The sequence below is a fragment of the Stegostoma tigrinum genome, chromosome 20 (assembly GCF_030684315.1).
Source record: "Stegostoma tigrinum isolate sSteTig4 chromosome 20, sSteTig4.hap1, whole genome shotgun sequence".
Lineage (NCBI taxonomy): Eukaryota > Metazoa > Chordata > Chondrichthyes > Orectolobiformes > Stegostomatidae > Stegostoma > Stegostoma tigrinum.
Window position 1 is genome coordinate 16,798,523 of NC_081373.1, and position 19,183 is coordinate 16,817,705.

The window sequence follows — 19,183 nt, forward strand, 5'->3', positions numbered from 1 at the left end:
CCTCCTTGACCTGTCCGTCTTCCCTGGACTGACATATCCCCTCCCTACCTCCCCACCTATACTCTCCTCTCCACCTATCTTATTTTCTCTCTATCTTCGGCCCGCCTCCCCCTCTCTCCCTATTTATTCCAGAACCCTCACCCCATCCCCCTCTCTGATGAAGGGTCTAGGCCCGAAACGTCAGCTTTTGTGCTCCTGAGATGCTGCTTGGCCTGCTGTGTTCATCCAGCTTCACACTTTGTTATCTTGGATTCTCCAGCATCTGCAGTTCCCATTATCTCGGACTACATTGAGAAAGCGAACGCAATGCTTGCAGATACCGACACTTACCAACAGGTGGCGATAGACCCGACCCCACAACTAGAGAACCGAATCTCAGCCTTACTCAAAAAACTTCAAAAATCTGGAGAATTAAATAAGAGAGAAGACATCACCAACCCAAGGAAACCTAAACAGATAAATAGAAAGTGGGACATAACACCAGCGCTTCGTTGGAGGCTCACTGATGATGTTACCTAGAATGGTGACGAAACGTCTGAAAACGAACCTTCCAGCTCAGCGAGCAAACTCACATCCAGAACCTCAACCTGAGCTACAAATCTTCTCAAAACTCACAAGCATATGTTGCCTACCCTTAATTACCCTTGAGGAAGTGGTGGTGAGTTGTCGTCTTCAGGAGCAGAATAGTGCAAGGACAGCATCAGTGCACATCTGAGGACATCCCAGGATTTTGTCTTAGTGACACTGAAGTATGGTGTTTGACTTGGGGATAGAGCTTGCAGTGTGTGGTATTTCCATATGTCTGTTGCCCTCTTTCTCGGTGGTAGAGGTTGTGGGTTTGGAAGGTGCTGCAGGGGGATCCTTAGTGAGTTGCTGCAGTATATCTTGTAAATGGTACACACTGCTATCAATGTGAGTCAATTGCCTGGTGTGTTTTCCTGTTCCCCCTTTATCCCATAGTATTGCTGTTCTTTTTCTATTAAGATCATAATCTGTTCCCTTTTGAAAGCCACAAATAAATTTGCCTCCTCCACACTTTCAAACTGCATCCCTTACCATTTGTTGCACCAGAAATGTAGCTCCTTTGTCAGCTTTAGTACTTTTGCCATTCACTTTAAATCTATTTCTTCTTGCCTCAACCTTTGAGCAAAAGGCAGCTACTTCTCTCTATCTATCCTGGCCCCCCTCTCTTTTGAAAACTCATCAAATTTCCTCTTAACCAGGCCCAAGTTCTCAAATCTATAACTGAACACTTTCATCCTTGGAATATTCTTTTAAATCCTTTCTGCTCTCTTTCTTAAAATTTAAAGTCTTTTCATAAAATATGGTGCCTAAAAGTGGATACAAACTCTAGTTGGGGCCAAGCTGGTGTTTTATACAGAATACTTTAAATGCTTTTTGTGAAACTGAGCCTTTAGTTCTAGGTATCTCATGAAAGGAGACATCTCTTCAACACCTATCCTGACAACCCCACTCCCCTCTGAATGTACATATTAAGATCGTCTCATTCTTCTAAATTTCAGTGAGCATAGGGCTGCCTCACGAGAAATCATTATCCCATGAATCAGGCTAGTGAACTTTTTCTGAACTGCTTTGTTTTACCAAAATGGAAATATATCCCTCCTTGAATAAGAAACTCATTAGATAGTGTATTATGTGAAAAAATATGAACTTCTGCATTTTGTTCGGAAGAATATTAAAGCAGTAATTTATTTAGATGGCTAGGGATTAACAAATGAACGAACTCTGAGGTACAGGGGCATCTGGGTATCCTGGCATTTGAATCACAAGCTGGGATCCAGGTGCAGCAAGTAATTGAGGAAGGCATATTATCCCTTATTGTGAGGTGAATGATAAAAATAGGGATATGTTGCTACAGTTTTACGGGGTATTGGTGAGACGACATCTGGAGTAGTGTACAGTTGGATCTCTTTACATACTAAGAAAGGAAAATATATTCAGAGCATTTCAGAGAAGGTTCACTTGATACCTAGGATGGGGTTATAGTCAGTAAATTTTGGACATTTTATATCTGTCTCTATTGGAGTTGAGAAAAATGACATCCCAGGTGAACCTGACAGGATGGATGCTGAAAAGATGCTCTGTGAGAGAGACTACAACCCGGATCCGGTTTGAGAGTCATATGAGGAAACTGTTTCTTAGATGGATGTGTGTGGTTTGTGAATCTTTGGAGCTCACTTTTTTCATTGAGGGAATGTGGGCATCACTGGCTAAGCTGGCATTCATTGCCCCTCTCTAGTTGCCCAAAAGGCATTTGAGAGTTAACCATATTGCTGTGGGTCCTGAGCCACATGCAGGCCAGACCGGGTAAGGATCACAGTTTTCTTCCCGAAGGATCACATGTCAGCTAAATGGGTAGCACTCCCGACCCCCAGTTAGATTTTTCATTCTGGATCACTTATCGAATTCAAACTCCTCCGTCTGCCATGGCAGGATTTGAACCTTGGTTGCCCAGGACTGGGTATCTAGATTAATAGTCTGGTGATAATGCCATTAGGTCATCATCTCTCTAAGGCCTTCCTTTCCTGGACAGCAATGGAGGCAGGATTGTTGATTTTTTTTTTAAGGCAACGGTCAATACATTCTTGTATAATGGAGGTGTGTAAGGTTGTTGAAGTAGGCAGGAATGTGGAGTTGAAGCCATGGCCAATGATCTGCATGACGCTGTTGAATGGTAGAACTGGCTCAAAGGACCAAATGGCCTATTGCTAATTCACTGTTAATATATAACAGTATTCCAGATACTCTCACCAATGTCTTGCATATTTGTAGCAAAACTTACACTCAACATTCCATTTGCTTTTCTATTTACTGGCTTTAACTACACTCACTATAACTTTTATGATTCATATACAAGGATTCCCTCTTTAAGACAGCATCTTTCAATTGTCATTTAAATCCTGCTTTTCTATTCCTGTCAAAGTGGACAATTTTATTTCCCATATTATACTCCATCTGACATTTTATTGCTCACTTTCTTATATCCTTTGTAGACTCTGTCCTCTTCACAACTTGTTTCTACCAACCTTCACCTCATCAGCGAGTTTAGCTTAAGTAACATTGGCCCCTTCATTTAAGACTTTGATTTAGGTTGTAAATATTTGAGGTCCCTGCACTGATATCCATGGCATTAGAATCACTCAACTGAATCCTGAGATGATGAGGTATCTTCTGATCCCAGTTTACATTATTACTGGAGAAGTCAGATTACAGACTGAAATGAGGTGTTTTTTTTTCATTTAACAAAGTAATATCTTTTAATTTAACAAAGTTGCCCTATACTGAAATATAAGCATGCAATGTTGCAGATTTCTTTTTTAACAAACGGAAAGAAGTTTATCACACAAAAGAAATGAAAATCAAATAAAACAAGCCAAGCTTTACACTCATTTGTGTGCTTTTGAAACCCACGGCAAAGCAAATTCCGTCCATTCCCAACATCATCACTTTATAATACTCAACTGTCAGAAAAACTGTCCCCTTCTCTGTCACATCTACAGGTTTAACAACTTTATTTCAATTGCTGGTCTTGAGAGTTTGATGCCTTTTGCTTGACTGAGGATGCACTGACACACAGCTTAAACTTTCTCAGCTTCAACTAACCCCTCCAGGATCTAACACTTCAAAGTAAAATCATTACAGTGATGTAACCTAATTCCTAACTATTCTGAACCAGTCCTGTCCCCAGAAGAAACTGTAATTGCATCTGACAGCAGCTAGATTTTGTGAACTGCTATAAAGGTTTTCCAATCTATGGGATTTTCCCAAAACAAAAAAAAATTCTTGATTCTCTTAAACCAAAAACAAGCAACTGTCTTTCGCTGCTTGCTCTCTGATCATAAAACTCTCAGAGTACATTCAAGTTCCATGTTATCACTGCAGGAGGGCTCCAGACACCTGCTCTTGGACACATACTCATTTAAAATGATGACTCCAGAAACAAAAATAAATGAACTACTACACAATTCTCATACACAGACCAAAACCCACGTGCACCACTTCAAAATCTGAATCTTAAAATAAATCATTATATATCTCACACCTTTCATTAAAAGTAAGATTGGATAGTTGGGAATGTATATGTTGGGGTTGAGAAGAATGCAGGATTATCCCACAGTTGAGTTCAATTTTAGCAATACCACAAATACACAAATGGATGGTGTTGCCATGGGATCCCCGCTATTCTCAGCTCTCACGAGCATCTTTGTTGGATTCTGTAAGAATTGTGTCTCCTATGAATGATACCTTGCTTTGTACCCAATACATGTTTCTGATATTTTTATGTTTGCATCTGCATCTAAGAATTTCCTTACATGTCTTAATGGGCCTGATTGTATGATGAAATTCACTTTTAAAATGGAGCAATTAAACAAACTCCTTTTCCTTGAAGCCAGGGGCTGTCTACTGCTCTCCATGTCAAACCCGCCTTCACTGGCCAATATACACATTGGGATTCCAATAGTTTCATGCCCTATAAGATTGGCCTTTCTGGCAACTTTTTAAATAGAGCTGAATGAATATGTTCACTATGCAAGCTTGATATTGGGATACGGTGTTGTAAGGCCATCCTTTGGGTGAATGGCTACCCTGATAAATCATTTCCCATTGCATATTGTGTAAAGTACTGAAAGGGCCTAAGACTCTCACTTTTTCCCCAAGTTGTCCAGTCTGCCTCAAGTTAACTTGGAAGAGCAAGGTATGTCAAATGTTTGTGCAACAGGAGACTGTTTCATGTTGCTCCTAAATGGTAGCAATGTGTGATGTTCCCATAAAAAGGATGCTGTCATTAAGCCAAAAAAGTATATTCTGTTTATCATGCAACTGACTAATGCAGTATATGAATATTCAGTGCCAGTGTGATCCTAGGTATCTATGCCACATGTACCAAAGACTGTTAGATTATGTCAAACAGCATGTCTCTTTCGGACCCGAAACGTCAGCATTCCTGCTCCTCTGATGTTGCCTCAACTGCTATGTTCTTCCAGCTCCACACTTTGTTATCTCTGACTCCAGCATCTGCAGTTTTTGCTGTCTGTGTCTCTTTTGGCTGTTGGCAACAAGCAAGGTATGACATATCCATTCAACCATGCTTGCAAATCTCATGTGTCCACCATTAGATATGTTTGGACAGCACTTTCAAAAACTTGACAATCTTCATTGGTTTTCAATGCACTAAGAATGACATTGAAAACTAGTGTTAGAATTGTCAGTTGAGTTCGCAATATGGCACACTTGCATACACTGAAAGCTAAATATATTAATGCACACGATTCTGCTTTGTGGATGAAAAGAACATTTGTGTAGGTTTTACCTGTTTCACATCAGTAAAACAGGTGCCACTCAATCTCTGGTTTATTACTCAGGGCAATGACTTGACTAATCAGAACCAAACCTCCTGGTTAAAACCTAATCCAAACTTGTTAGTTAACTGTCAGCCATCATCTAACTAGTACTAGTGTAATGCCTCTACCAATTAGAATCCACTTGCCCATCATTCAGTACTCTTTTCTAAAATAGTGTAACATTGGTACTCTTGGAAATTGCCTTGATGAGTGCAGGAAGGAAAGCTTTGACAAAATGTTCTGTACTACCAGACCACTACCTATATAAAAATACTATGATGATAAAAGAAGCCCAAATGCTAGGAATGCTCAGATGTGTGGAATTCTATAGCAAGTAACATCCTCCTACTTCTCCAAAGCCTGACCACCATCTACAAGATACATGTCAAGAGGGTGATCGAATACTTCCCACTTGCCCGGATAAGTGCAGCTCTAACACTCAAGAAGCTCAGTAGCACCCAGGACATGTTTGGTACCTCATCCACCACCTTCAACAACACTTCATTACTGATGCACAGTAGCAGCACTGTATCTAATCTGCAAGAAACACTAGAGCAACTCAACCAAGCTTTTTGGAATTTTCCAAACCTATGACCACTACCACCTAGAAAGATAAGGGCAGCAGATGCATGGGAGTACCATCACCTGCAAGTTCCCCTTCAAGTTAACACCAAATTGGAAACATAATTGTTCCTTCAGTGTAGCTGAGTCAAACCCCTTGACATGAAGGACAAAGTAACTGGGGTCCATAGCTTCTTCATTGAGCATGAGGACATTTCTGAAGCATCCTCCTTTGGTTACTTGTTTAATTGTCCATAACCATTCATGAGGATTTGGATGAGAATTTAGGAGGCATGGATAGTAAGTTTATGAATGACACCAAACTTCATGGTATAGTCAATAGTGATTACAAAGAGATCTTAATCAATTTGGTCAATGGGCTGAAGAATGGCAGTTAGAGTTTAATTTGGATAAATGTGAGGTATTCCATTTTGATAAAACAAACAAGGGCAAGATTTATACAATGAAAAGTAAGGCCTTGGGTAATGTTGTACAACAGAGAGACCTGGGGTTCAGATACAAAATTCTTTGAAGTTTGCACCACAAATAGATAGGGTAGTTAAGAAGGCATTTAAGCGTGCTTGCATACATTGCTCAGACCTTCAAGGATGGGAGTTGGGACATCATGTTGAGTTTGTAAAGGACATTATTGAGGCTTCTTCTGGAGTGCTAAATATTGTTATGATTGCCCTGCTATAGGAGAGAGATTATTAAATTATATTGGGTTCAGAAAAGATTGTCCAGGATGTTGCTGGGACAGGAGGGTTTCAGTTATAAGGAGAGGATGGATAGGCTGGAACTTTTTACACTGGAGCATAGGATGTTGCAAGGTGACCTTATAGAGGTTCATAAAATCATGAGGGGCAGAGATAAGGTGAATAGCAAAGATCTTTCCAAGGGCAGGTGAATTCAAAACTAGAGGGGGAAAGTTTTAAAAGGGAGCAATGGTTCAATTTTTTCACACGCAGAATGGTTCGTATGTGGACCGAACTGCAATAAGTGCTCGTTCAAGTACAGTTACAACATTTAAAAGACATTCGGATGGGTATGTGAATAGGAAAGGTTTAGAAAGACATGGGCCAAACACAGGCAAATGGGACATGTTTTAGTTTGAGAAACTTGATTGGTATGGATGAGTCAGACTGAAGGTTCTATTTCCAGGCTGTATGACTCTATGACTCCATGAATGGATGTGAAGGGTTTACAAACTTTCGATCTGATTTGCTGATTGTGGGAATGTTTAGCTCTGTCTATTGCATGCTGCTTCCTCTGTGTGACATGCAGCAGCTTCCAGTTCTTGTCTCCCCTTGTCTTCTGATCTCACTTCCCAATATTCCTTTGCTCCAGTCTCACCTCCCATCCCATTTTTACTTTCAGGATCCAAGCTGGCCGAATTCAAATTGAGGACCCGCACTCCATCTCAGGACAGAAAGCCATTTGAGCAACTTGTTCTCTGGGAGTCCAGCTGTACCACCAACTTCTGCCAGTAAATGGAGACTGGTCAATCTAGCAGAACTGTACTGTTAAGTAAACCTGAGTACAGATATTTTTCCAATTTTTTTTCAGTGATGCATTTTAATTTAGAATGCAGTTTGTACACATATGGAACAGTCTTGTATTTCAATCTCTACAATTTTTTCTAAGCAAAAAGCATGTAGGAACTTTAACATTGATTTCTCTAGGAAACCATGCTCCACTTAAACCCATTTCACATAAAGTAGTAATTTTCATGAACACAACCAAAACTTTAAATGAGGACTTCCTGTATGTCATTTAAAAATCAACCAGTTAGTCATGGTGCAATTCAGTGACAGATATCGGGAAGTCTCACGTTCATTATCCCTTGTATATTCCCACAATGGGGCTCAACATGAAGCAACATTGATTCATTATCCCATGTTTGATTGGATATTGAGTTGATGGTCAAGGGAGTCACGGGAGAGGCAGGAAAGTCGAGCTGCAGCTAGAGGGGCCGAACGGCTGACCTCCGCTCTGGATTCGTACGTTCATTGACTCGAGTGACCACACTGGCCAAGAAAACGGTTTACGAGGAAGCACCAGCAGAAACCGAGTCCCCTTCGGGCACAGTACGTCGCAGGGGGTCGGTGTGCCTGCAGATCCGCTCCGGACTGTGGGGGATGTATGGTTGCAATCCCGTTCTGGGCCGCAGGGGGCAGTGTGAGTGCGGTCCTGCTCCAGGCCGCGGGGGGCGCTGTGTGTGCGGTCCTGCTCCAGGCCCCGGGGGGAGGGGCGTGCTTGTGAGTGGCCCCAGAGCCGGTAGGGCCAGTTGGAGCTAGGTTCTGGTCGGGGATAATGTCGCGGAGCGGGCGGCTCCGGTCTGGAGTGAAGCCGAAGCTGAAGCGCTGGCGGAAAGGGCAGAGCAGCGAATCCAACCCGGAGACCCACCGCTTCCGGGATGCGGCGCGGAGCGGCTTTTTCAGCAAACCGGCCGGTAAGCTCGGTCTCAGCAGGCTGGAAAAACTGAGGCTTTAGGGCCTAGCAGAAGAACGGGGCACGTGGGTAACGTGTGACCCAGTCTGGATCCCGAGACTGCGGCCTAAACCGACACTTATTCCGGTACCACTTCTCGTACAGAACGGGCACGGCATTGGATTAGATATAAGAGTAAAGTTTTCTCAGCATTGACTCCATTAAACACTCCAGGACAGGAACAGTACGTACAAACTTACAATATAGGAACAGGAGTAGGCCATTTAGTTCTTCGTGTCTATTCAGTATTATCATGGGTGATCATTTATTTCAGTACCCTATTCCCTGTTACTCCCTGTGCCCTTTGGTCCTTTTACTCCTTAAGAATGTTGTCTAGCTCCTTATTGAAAACATTCAATGTTTTGGTCTCAGATGCTTTCTGTGCTAGAGAATTATTTGGGTTATTCCACAGTTTCACCACTCTCTGGGTGAAGCAATGTCTCCTCATTTGAATTCTATTTTGCTAGGGACCGATTCATTGATTTATTGTCATGTGAATTGAAGTACAGTGAAAAGCTTTGTTTATGAATGGTACAGGCAGATCACAGCAAGCAAAGGATGTATCGATCAAAATGACTTAGAGGTATACAGGTTACATTGCTTGTTACATTATTTGAGGCTAGAGTCCATTCAGCAGTCTGTTAACAGCCAGAAAGAAGCGGTTCCTGAACTCGCTCGTGCGTTTGTTCAGGCTTCTGTATCTTCTGTCTGACGGAAGAGGTTATTATGAGGGTCATTGATGTTAGTTGCCTACCACGGCAGCAAACCTTGTAACTAAAGTCCACGGATGCAAGGTTGGCTTCTGTCATGGTGCTGCACACAGCCCAGACCATCTGTCGTTTTTTATGGTGCTAGGCAGAGCAGTAGCTGTACCAGGCCATTAAACTGCCCAGGTGCATGCTTTCAGTGGTGTATCTGTAGAAGTTGATGAGGGACCTTATGCACGTGCCTAATTTCCTGAGGCAGTGTTGTGTCTTCTTGATTGTCACATTTACATGGGAAGTCTAAGACAATTCGTCAGTTATTGTCACTCGGAGGACCCTGATGCTCTTTACTGTCTCAACCAGAGTTCGGTTGATGTAGATGGGGGTGTGATTTCCTCCTTTCTTTCTGAAGCCTTTAGTTTTGCAGATGTTGAAAGAATGTTTTCATTGCACCACGTCACCAAGCCCTCTATATCCTTTCTGTGTTTTGATTCATTTGTTACCTGTCCCAGAATGTGGTGTCATTAGCAAACTTGTAGATGACCTTTGGAATTTGGTAACACTGTTGTTGGTGTATGGAGAGTACAGTAGGGGGCTGAAGACGCATCTGTGATGGTGGGCTCCAGTATTGAGTGTTATTGTGAAGGAATGCAATTTTGAGATCAGTTTGGAGGGGATAATGGTGTAGAAGGTGGAGATATAGTCAATGAGCAGGAGTCCCATGTAGGTGTCTTCGTTGTCCAGAGCTGCAGGGATGAGTGTAGGGCTAGGGATATGGCATCCTCTGTGGACCTGTTATGTCGGTTTCCCTGGTAATCAGAAACATCCACCCTACATTTGCTCTGTTTAGTCCTGCTGGAATTTCATACACTTCTGTGAGATTCCCCCCTCATTCTTCCAACTCTAGTGAATATAATCCTAACTGATCCAATCTGTCGTTATCTATCAGTCCTGTCATCCCAGGAGTCAGTCTGGTAAACTTTGTTGCATAGCCAGAACTTCCATTTCTTAATTAAGGAGACCACAACAGTATACAATATTCAAATATCGTCTCAACAAGGCCCTGTACAAGTGGAGCAAGACATCCCTGCTCCTTTACCCAAATACTATTGCTGTGAGGGCCAACATAAAAGCTCCCTTTCTCCCTCAAGTTTAATGTGCCAGTTGGCGTAGCTACTCTTTTAGCAAGTGACCTCAATCTCATTCTCTCTGAACTATTTTTGTGGGTGGTAATTCTTGGCTTGAGGTTGGATGAGGTGTGGAGAGACTGCCAATTGCCCAGTGGGTGCTGATTGTTATCTCTGTTGTAATTGCAACCCTGGTACCTATTGTGGATTTGCCGTAGTCTCTGTTAGGTGAGTTGTAAAACACAAATTGATATGTCTGGAACAAGTGTAATCAACTCTGTGGGTTGTGGTGATACTGTTGGAGACAGGCTTTGGATGGTGACCTGTTTGGTTCGATGTGAAAGTGGCAGGGATGGCATTGTGGCTCAGTGATTAGCACTACAGCCTCACAGCACCAGGAATCTGGGTTCATGTCCAGCCTTGGGTGACTGTCTGTGTGACGTTAGCATGTTTTCCCTGAATTCTGCGTGGGTTTCTTCTGGGTACTGTGGTTTGCTCCCACAGTCCAGTGATGTGCGGATTAGGTGGATTGGTAATGGGAAATGCAGGTAACAATGATAGGGTAGGGGAATGGGCCTGATGCTGTTTGGAGTTCGGTGTGGTGTAGATGGGCTGAATGGCCGGCTTCCGCACTGTAGGGATTCTAGGACTAAGATGATTGCTCAGTGGATTGCTGTTAACCTCTGACCCCCTTATATTCTGTCTAGGTAAGAGTGATCTGACAGTGGACGTGCTGAAACTGCATAATGACCTCCAATCCAATAGTTTATTATTTGATCCGAGAGAGAGCTTGGCAGAAGAGCCCTCTTCCAAGCATGTGGAAGGTGCTACCTCAGAAGAAACCACTGGCACCTTCCTCAGTGGTCTGTCTGATTGCAGCAACTTGACCTTTCGCCGAGTGCAGCGCTTCTGGGAATCCAACTCTGCTGCCCACAAAGAGGTGAGAGTAGCATAATTTCTGAGGGCCAAGTACCCAAAGTGCTCTGTGGAAGCTAGTGTTCACTGGTGGTAAGAACCAAAAGAACTGCGGATGCTGTAAATCAGGAACAAAAACAAAGTTGCTGGAAAAGCACAGCAGGTCTGGCAGCATCTGTGGAGGAGAAAAAGGAGTTAACATTTCGGGTCCGGTGACCTTTCCTTAGTTCCAAGGAAGGGTCACTGGACCCAAAATGTTAACTCCTTTTTCTCTTGCACAGATGTTGCTAGACCTGCTGTGCTTTTCCAGCAACTTTGTTTTTGTTCACTGGTGGTATTGGGCAGTGAGTATTGAATTGTTGAATGTTGAGCATTCACTGTTCAAGTCGAGACACTGGGAGTTGATCACTAGCAGCAACACACGATGACAACAAGTGATTGCATTTAGTAATTGTCTTTTTGTTTTACAGGTGTGTGCTGTCTTGGCAGCTGTTACTGAGGTGATTCGATCTCAAGGTGGGAATGAGACGGAAACAGAATATTTTGCAGCTTTGGTGAGTCTCACCCTGTGTTCCTTGCCCTTCTGTCACTCTCATCTTCACGAGAGACTGGAGAGTAGTGGAAGTGAGGGACTGGGTGGTGGGGAGGGGTGGTGTTGGGAGTGATGAGGATGGGTGGTGGGGTTGTGGAGTGGAGCGGGTCAGGGACTGTGGAGGTGGAGCAGCGTGGGTTGGGGTGGGGAAGGATGTGTTGGCCTGGGGTGGGGGTTTGGGGTGGGGTAGATTGCGGTTTGGGGTGGCTCGGAATGGTGTGCTTAGGTTGTGGAGTGGGGCGGATGGGTTGGGGGTCTGGTATGGAGTGATTGGGTTGGGAGTCTGGGTTGGAGTGGAGTGGTAGACTTGCATTGGGGTTAGTGGGTGGTGTTGGGGCAGATGGGGATTGATGGGGATGGGGTGGGGGCAGGTGGTCTGGGGATCGGGGTGTGGTTGTGTGGTGGGGATGGGGTGAGACAGGGTGGGAGTTGAGTCCACTGCTTTAAGAGATTATTCTGCATAAACTTAGCCTGATTCCGTTCCAGTTGGTTTTGTGTAAATTTCCAACTGCGTGAGTTTGGGGGAAGTGACAGGAGAATTCTGTTATCATTGAATGTCAGGGTCTTTCTCTGGTTAGTGCGGCAGTAATCTCTCTGTCTGGTTGGCGGTGGTAAGAATTTCTGAGTGGTTAGGGTCTATAAATACTGTGTGCTCTTTTGAGAGCTATGGACTGTACCTGGGAGTGAGGTAATTTGTCCACCTGTGATCTGTTTATACGCTCCAGTGATGCCTAGTAGAACTTGCTGACTATCAGCAGGTGAACATTAGTGAATACGTTTCAAGCTGGGTGGCAAATATTATGCAGAGACTTTAGATACAATCTGTCAAACAAAGGGCATGTTTATTAAAGCCAAAATGTTAAATCTTCACTTGACTATCATGTGAATGATTGCTGAGATAAGAGACCAACCATGGAGTCTGTTACTCTTTGCGTTTCTGATTGGCAAATCTGTAATTAAGCATATTAGGGTTTCCTGAGCTGTGAGTGGGTTACAGGGAGCTATTGGATGAAGCAAAATATATTATAAAAGGTTTAAGATTAAGGATCATAAAGACCAGGCTGTAGTCAATGGTTGTTGGGTGGGAGGCAGTGAACGTGATAGCTCCTAGCCTAACTGACTTCTGCTTGCATATTTTTCTCAGATGACCACGCTGGAAGCTGTGGAATCTGAGGAGTCAATTGCAGCCGTTGCCTACTTGCTGAATTTGGTAATGAGGCGGTAAGTCCAAACATTGGTGAAGTCTGAAGTATTTGCACGGTACCAAATAGGGATGTCCACTGATGATTGCACGATGTTCAGCACTGTTCACAACTGCTGAGATACTGAAGCAGTCCATGTTCAAATGCAATGAGTCTGGATAGTTTCAAGGCTTGGGCAGACAAGTGGTAAGTAACATGTCTACCACACAAATACCAAGCGATAACTATCTCCAAGAAGAAGCAATTTAACCATCGACCTGTGACATTCAATGGTGTTATCATCACTGAATCTCTCAACATTAACATCCTTGGGGTCACCATTGACCAAAAACTCAGCTGGACAGATCAGAAGGTAGCAATACTGTGGTGAGTAACTAACCTTCTGACTCCCAAAGCCTGTCCCCTATCTACAAAGCACAAGTCAGGGGTGTGATGGAGTACTTCCCACTTGCTTGGGTGGTTGCGGCTCCAAAAACACTCAAGAAGCTTGACACCATCCAGGACAAAGCAGTCTACTTGATTGGCATCCTGTACCACAAGCAGCCACTCCCTCCACCACCATCAATAGCAGCAGCGTATACTATCTGCAAAATACACTGCAGAAATTCATCAAAGATCCTTAGACTACATCTTCCAAATTCCACTTATATGGGAGCACCACCACCTGCAAATTCCTTTCCAAGCCACTCACCAGCTGATTTCAGATGCTGGTTCAAAATCTCAGAATCTGCCCCCTAGTAGCATTGTGGATCTACCTACAGCATGTAGACTGCTGCAGTTCATGAAGGCAGCTCACCTCCTCCAACTCACAGGCAATAAATGCTGGTCAGCCAGCAATGACCATGACCTACAAGTGAATTTTTTTTAAAAAATAACTTGGTTGTGATGTTTTAAAGTTTAGAAATCTGAAATGAATGGAGTGGTTTGAAAGATGGATGCGCACTATTCTATATTGCAACAAAGAGACAATTAGCCTGACCTCGGTGATCAGGAAGTGCTGGGATCCAGTGGTAATGTTAGAAAATCATATAATGATCAAGAAGCGCCCTCGTGGTTTTATGAAAGAGAAGTCATCTTCAATAGCTTGCATATGACAAATGTGAAATCCATGATACTCGTAAAATTCAAACTGAATATTGAAATTCAGAGCAGGAATGAGAAGCAAAGACAGTATGAGACGACATCAGATTTAATGTAACAGTGAATCTAAATATCTTTTATAGGCGTATAAATAAAGGGCTGGTTAAAAGGAGGAATGGGACCAATTAGGAACCAAAAAGGGGATAACACATGAAGGTGGGGGCCATGGCTTAAGTATTAAATGAATGTATTGCATCAAACTGTACCATGGAAAAAGATGCTATTAATATTATGGTGAAAGAGGGAATAATTGAGCTGCTGGATGGCCTAAAAATTGGTAGAGGTGCTGATAGAAAGATTGGCTATAGTTAAGGTTGATAAATCACCAGCACTGATTCATATGTTTTCAAGGATACTGAGAGAAGTAAGGGTGAACACTGCAGAGGCACTGACCATGATCTTGCAGTTCCCCCTCAAGAAAGGGCAAATAAAGAGTTGGTTGCCAAAGAACAGAATTGTTGAAATTACCCCCTTTGAAAGTATGTATGGAGATAAACCCAGCAAGTGCAGGCCAACCAGTTTAACCACCTGTGAGAAAACATTTATAAATGATAGTCGTGGACAAAGTTAACAGTCACTTGGACAGATGTGGATTAACCAAATAAAAGCAGCTACAGATTTTGTGGTAAATAAAATGTGTTAAACATGATTTAGTTGTTTTGATTAAGTCACGGAGAATTGATGAGGGTGACAATAGTTGTTGTACATGGATTTTTGAAAGGCATTTGATAAAGTACCACATAATAGACTTGTCAACAAAACTTAAAGTGCATTAAATAAAAGGGACAGTGACAGCATGGATATGAAATTAATGATATGAAAGTAGACAGTGGTGATGCACAGCGCTTTTTGATTTGGAAGAGTGTTTCTAGGCATGTTTTACTAAGCATCTTTATTAGAACAACTACTTTTCCTGGTCTACAGATGCAGATAGGCAGTATGCAATTTTAAAATAATTATGGATGACATCAAACTTTAGAAAAGCAAACTGAGTTTCTGATAATTAAAGAGGACATAGGCTGGTGGAATGAGCAGACAAGTATTAAATAAAAAGTAACACAAGTGTGAAGTGATTAATTTATTTAAAAGAGCAAAGAACAATGTAAAGTAACAGATATAATTGGGGCATACAAGTATGAAAGCAAGGAGGTTAATACAAAACATTGATTTTTCTCAACTAGGACCCAATTGTAGGCAACAGACATTAGCAAGGATGTGAAAGTGCCAAAGGGTGTAGAGAAAAGATTCATGAGAAGAGATTTAGTAGAAGTGTTCAAAATCATGAAAAATCTTGACAGATTAGGTTGAGAGAAACTGTTCCTATTGGTGGATGTAGCAAGAATCAAAAACATGTTATTTAGGCAAAAGAAGCAAAGGTGATGTATAAGGAACCCGTTTATGTAGCAGTGAGTAGTTAAGGGTGCAGTACACTAGCTGAGCATGTGGTAGAGACAGATTTAATCATGGCTTCCAAAAAGAAATGGATCATTATCTGACGACAACATATTTCCAAGGCTGGAGATTAAAGCTGGGCCATGGGACAATCTGTTTTGCTGTTGCGGAGAGCAGACTTAACGAGCTGAATGGCCTCTGTTGTAACTGCTCTGAGAGTCTCAGGTTTTTAAGGATATAACCGAAAGAGGAGAAGAAGGGATATAGATGGATATCGCATATATACATTTAAAGGCACTCTAGAAGATGCCACACAAAAAGTTGTACAAGTATATATTATGAGGCTCTTTATTAATGTGGATAGAGAAATGGTTAATGTTAGAGAATTTCTTTTAATACACGAATAACCGGCCTGCAACTGTCAGACTTCGAGGTAAAGAAAACTTTTTATTTGTGATATCATGGAGAGTCAACGCTAACAAAGATTAGACACCAAAGACTCTGCAGCCATGCAGAGTTACAGGATATTTATAGAGAGAGACAACAAGTCAACATGACAGATAACAGTTGTTCAAAGCTTAATGTTCTCCAAAAATCTCATCATCTTCCTGAGGTGCAGGCTTTGTTCTTCTGCTAATATTTAGCTAACATGCACTTATTTTACTGACGAGGGCAAAAATGTGATTAGGTTATACTAAGATAGCAGTCACTAAGAACTAGGGGAGGTTTGAACACTGAGTTGACACTTCCTTTTAACATTCTGTCTGTCACATAGTCTTTTTGCCTTTTTGATACTGACTTTTCTGGAACCTTCTACAATATGCTAATTTCTTCCACAGTTAAAGAGCAGAAAACAGAGTGGGAAAACTGGCTGATTTTCAGGTTGGCAGGCTGTAATGTATGGAGTTCTACCAGGATTAGCATGGGGCATCAACTTATTACAGTCTACATCAATCAAATGGATGAATGGACCGTGTTTAAATGTGTTCAAGTTTGCTGATTATTCAGAGCTGCATGAGAATACAGAATCTGAAGGGGGTGTGATCTGTAAGGGGATACAAATTGATTGAATGAATAAAAGGGTGGAGGATGACATTTACTTTTGGAAATGTTTTTATTCACTGTGGTGAGAAGAACATCAATGTTTTCTTAAATAGTGAAGGATTGGTAATTTCAAGAAAAACAAAAAGATACAGCAAGTGATCATGCAGTCAATGGTATGTTGTCCTTGACTACAAGGAGGTTGGGGTAAAACATTTAAGATATTCTTGATAAAACTATACAGGACTTTGGTGACTCCACATAGGAAATACCGTGCACTGCTATCAGTCTTTGGAACTGGAGAAGAATAAAACAACCTTAGACTGGAACAAAGGTTCACTGGGTTGACTCCTGGGAAGAAAAAAGCGATGTGGAAAGTAGAGACATTCAGTAGGATGGGCCACTGACCTCTGACATTTAGATGCCTACAAATTACCCATTCCGTGAAATTATGGCTGATCTGATTTTGGCCTCAACTTCAGATTCCTTCCTACCTGCTGTTGCTGTCCTTAGGCTCCCTTGTTGTTTATTGATCTGTTTACCACCATCTTAAAGATGTTTGATGATTCACACAGCTCTTTGCTGTAGAATGTTGACTCATAGTAAAAAATGCCTTCTTGTCTCCAACTTGAATGGAAAACCCCCTATTTTTAAACATGTCCCATAATTCTAGTCTCTTTTACAATGGGAGACATCTTTTCAGCAACCACCCTGTCAAGTCCACTCAATAAGATTATCTTTCATTCTTCTGAACTCCGGCAGGTGCAGGCTCAGCCTATTCAGTCTTTCCTCTTAAGAAAAATATCCCATTTGAGGTATCCATCGAGTGTATATTCTCTGAAGTGCTTCTAATACATTTATACCCTTAAATCAGGGGTCAGAACTGTATGCAGTACTCCACATGTGATCTTGTCATCATCCTCCAGAACTGTAGGAAAACGTTCCTACTTTTATGTTCTTGTTACCCTTGCAATAAATACCAACATTCCATTCGCTTCTTATTCACTTGCTCTACCTGTGTTTTAACTTTGTGATTCATGTGCCAGGACATTTAAATCCTGCTGTTCCTCAGAGCTATTAGTCTAAGTGATATGTTGTTTTATTGTTCTTCTTGCCAGAGTGGGCAAGTTCATATTTACATGGATTCTACTCAAGCTTCCAACTTATTGCTTAACCTATCCCTATCCATTTGCAGCTCCCTTATGCCCCCTTCGTAGCTTACTATCAACCTTATCAACCGTACATTCAGTTACTTCATCCAGGTTAATGACATAAATTGTAAAAAGTTGATGCTCCATCTGATCCCTGTGACATACCTCTTGCTACAACTTGCCAACCTGAAAATGACCCTTTTATTTCTATTCTCTATTTCCTAGTAGCTAAGCAATTGTCTCTCCATGCCTACATTCTTATCTTCTATAATGTGCTTTTACTTTATGGAGCAACGTTAGGTATAGCACCTGGTTAACTGTGAGGTAAACTCATTGAAGCTAGAGTACAAAGGGGTTAGAAGACATGATTCATCTTTACAAAACCTGGTTAGACCATGCCTAGAGCCATAAAGAGCATCACTGTTATAAGGATATAGTAACCATGGATTGGATACAGATTAGGTTTACTAGAATGATATCTGGACTCCATAGATCCATTTAAAAGGTGAGGTTACACTAGTATTGTATTTTCTGGAATTTGCAAGTTTAAAGAGTGAGTTGAACTAAGTTTTCGAGCTGTTAAGGGAAACAGATAGGATTCATGGATAGAAACGCCTAGGGTATGCCAGGGATGAAATTAGGAAACACTTCTGCACGCAATATGATAGAGGTTTGGAACTCTTCTCAGAGGGTTGGACGGAAAAGATGGTGAGAAACCGTCCTCAAAGTCTAGGACTGCGCAAAGTCTCAGTATAAGCAAAAGGCTGGTTTGAAGGAGAAATTTCTTTACTTGGAGAGTTACGAATCTTTGGAATTCTTTACCATGGCGAGTTGTACATGACATGCCCTCTGCTGCATTCGGGATAGATGTGTGTTTTTGGATATCAAAAGGTGGAAGAAGTATGAAGCTAGAACTGGTTAATGAAGTTGTGGTTGACCAACCATGACCATTAACGAGTGGCAGAACAGGATTGAGGGACTGACTGGCCTATTGTTAGTCCTCATCTTTCTCTGGTTGTGTTGTAACCATATTTGTTGAATTCAGTGGCATAATTATTCTGCTTATTGATTGCAGTGTTCCTGGTTCTGTCCTGATGAAGAAGTTCTCAGACACAGCAAAAGTTTTTATGAATCTTTTGGCTGCTCAAGTGAACTCAGGATCTACGGCAGGTCTGCGATGGGTAGGTGTGATTTTGGAGTATTTTAGTTAAAATGGTCCTGCTTTTTTTCACGATGTTTGCCTGATGGTTAAAAATATTGAATTTTCATTATGACTTTGTCTGATTTTCTTGTCCATCAGATTCTCTCCTGCCTCTCCACACTGTTACGCAGGCAGGATTTGACTGTGTGGAGCTTCCCCTCAACTCTTCAACTTTACCACGGCCTCCTCAGTTTCACTGTACATGCCAAACCAAAGGTGAGTTAATCACTCAGGATCTGGATGATAAATTGACTTGGTTGGCAGGGCGGTCATAATTCACCTGAACATAATTCATCATGAGACT

At 42.0% G+C, this 19,183-nt stretch overlaps 1 protein-coding gene across 1 annotated transcript in view; it reads left to right on the top strand.

The window, feature by feature from the left end:
* Window positions 1-8,159: 8,159 nt before the first annotated feature.
* rrp12 (ribosomal RNA processing 12 homolog) overlaps window positions 8,160-19,183 on the top strand; it is a 61,205-nt gene continuing 50,181 nt past the window's right edge. The window contains exons 1-6 of the mRNA XM_048551339.2: window positions 8,160-8,376; window positions 10,953-11,185; window positions 11,631-11,714; window positions 12,897-12,973; window positions 18,754-18,859; window positions 18,979-19,095. Of these exons, the coding sequence (XP_048407296.1) occupies window positions 8,238-8,376; window positions 10,953-11,185; window positions 11,631-11,714; window positions 12,897-12,973; window positions 18,754-18,859; window positions 18,979-19,095 (756 nt within the window). The 5' untranslated portion in view covers window positions 8,160-8,237. The remainder of the gene's footprint in view (window positions 8,377-10,952; window positions 11,186-11,630; window positions 11,715-12,896; window positions 12,974-18,753; window positions 18,860-18,978; window positions 19,096-19,183) is intronic.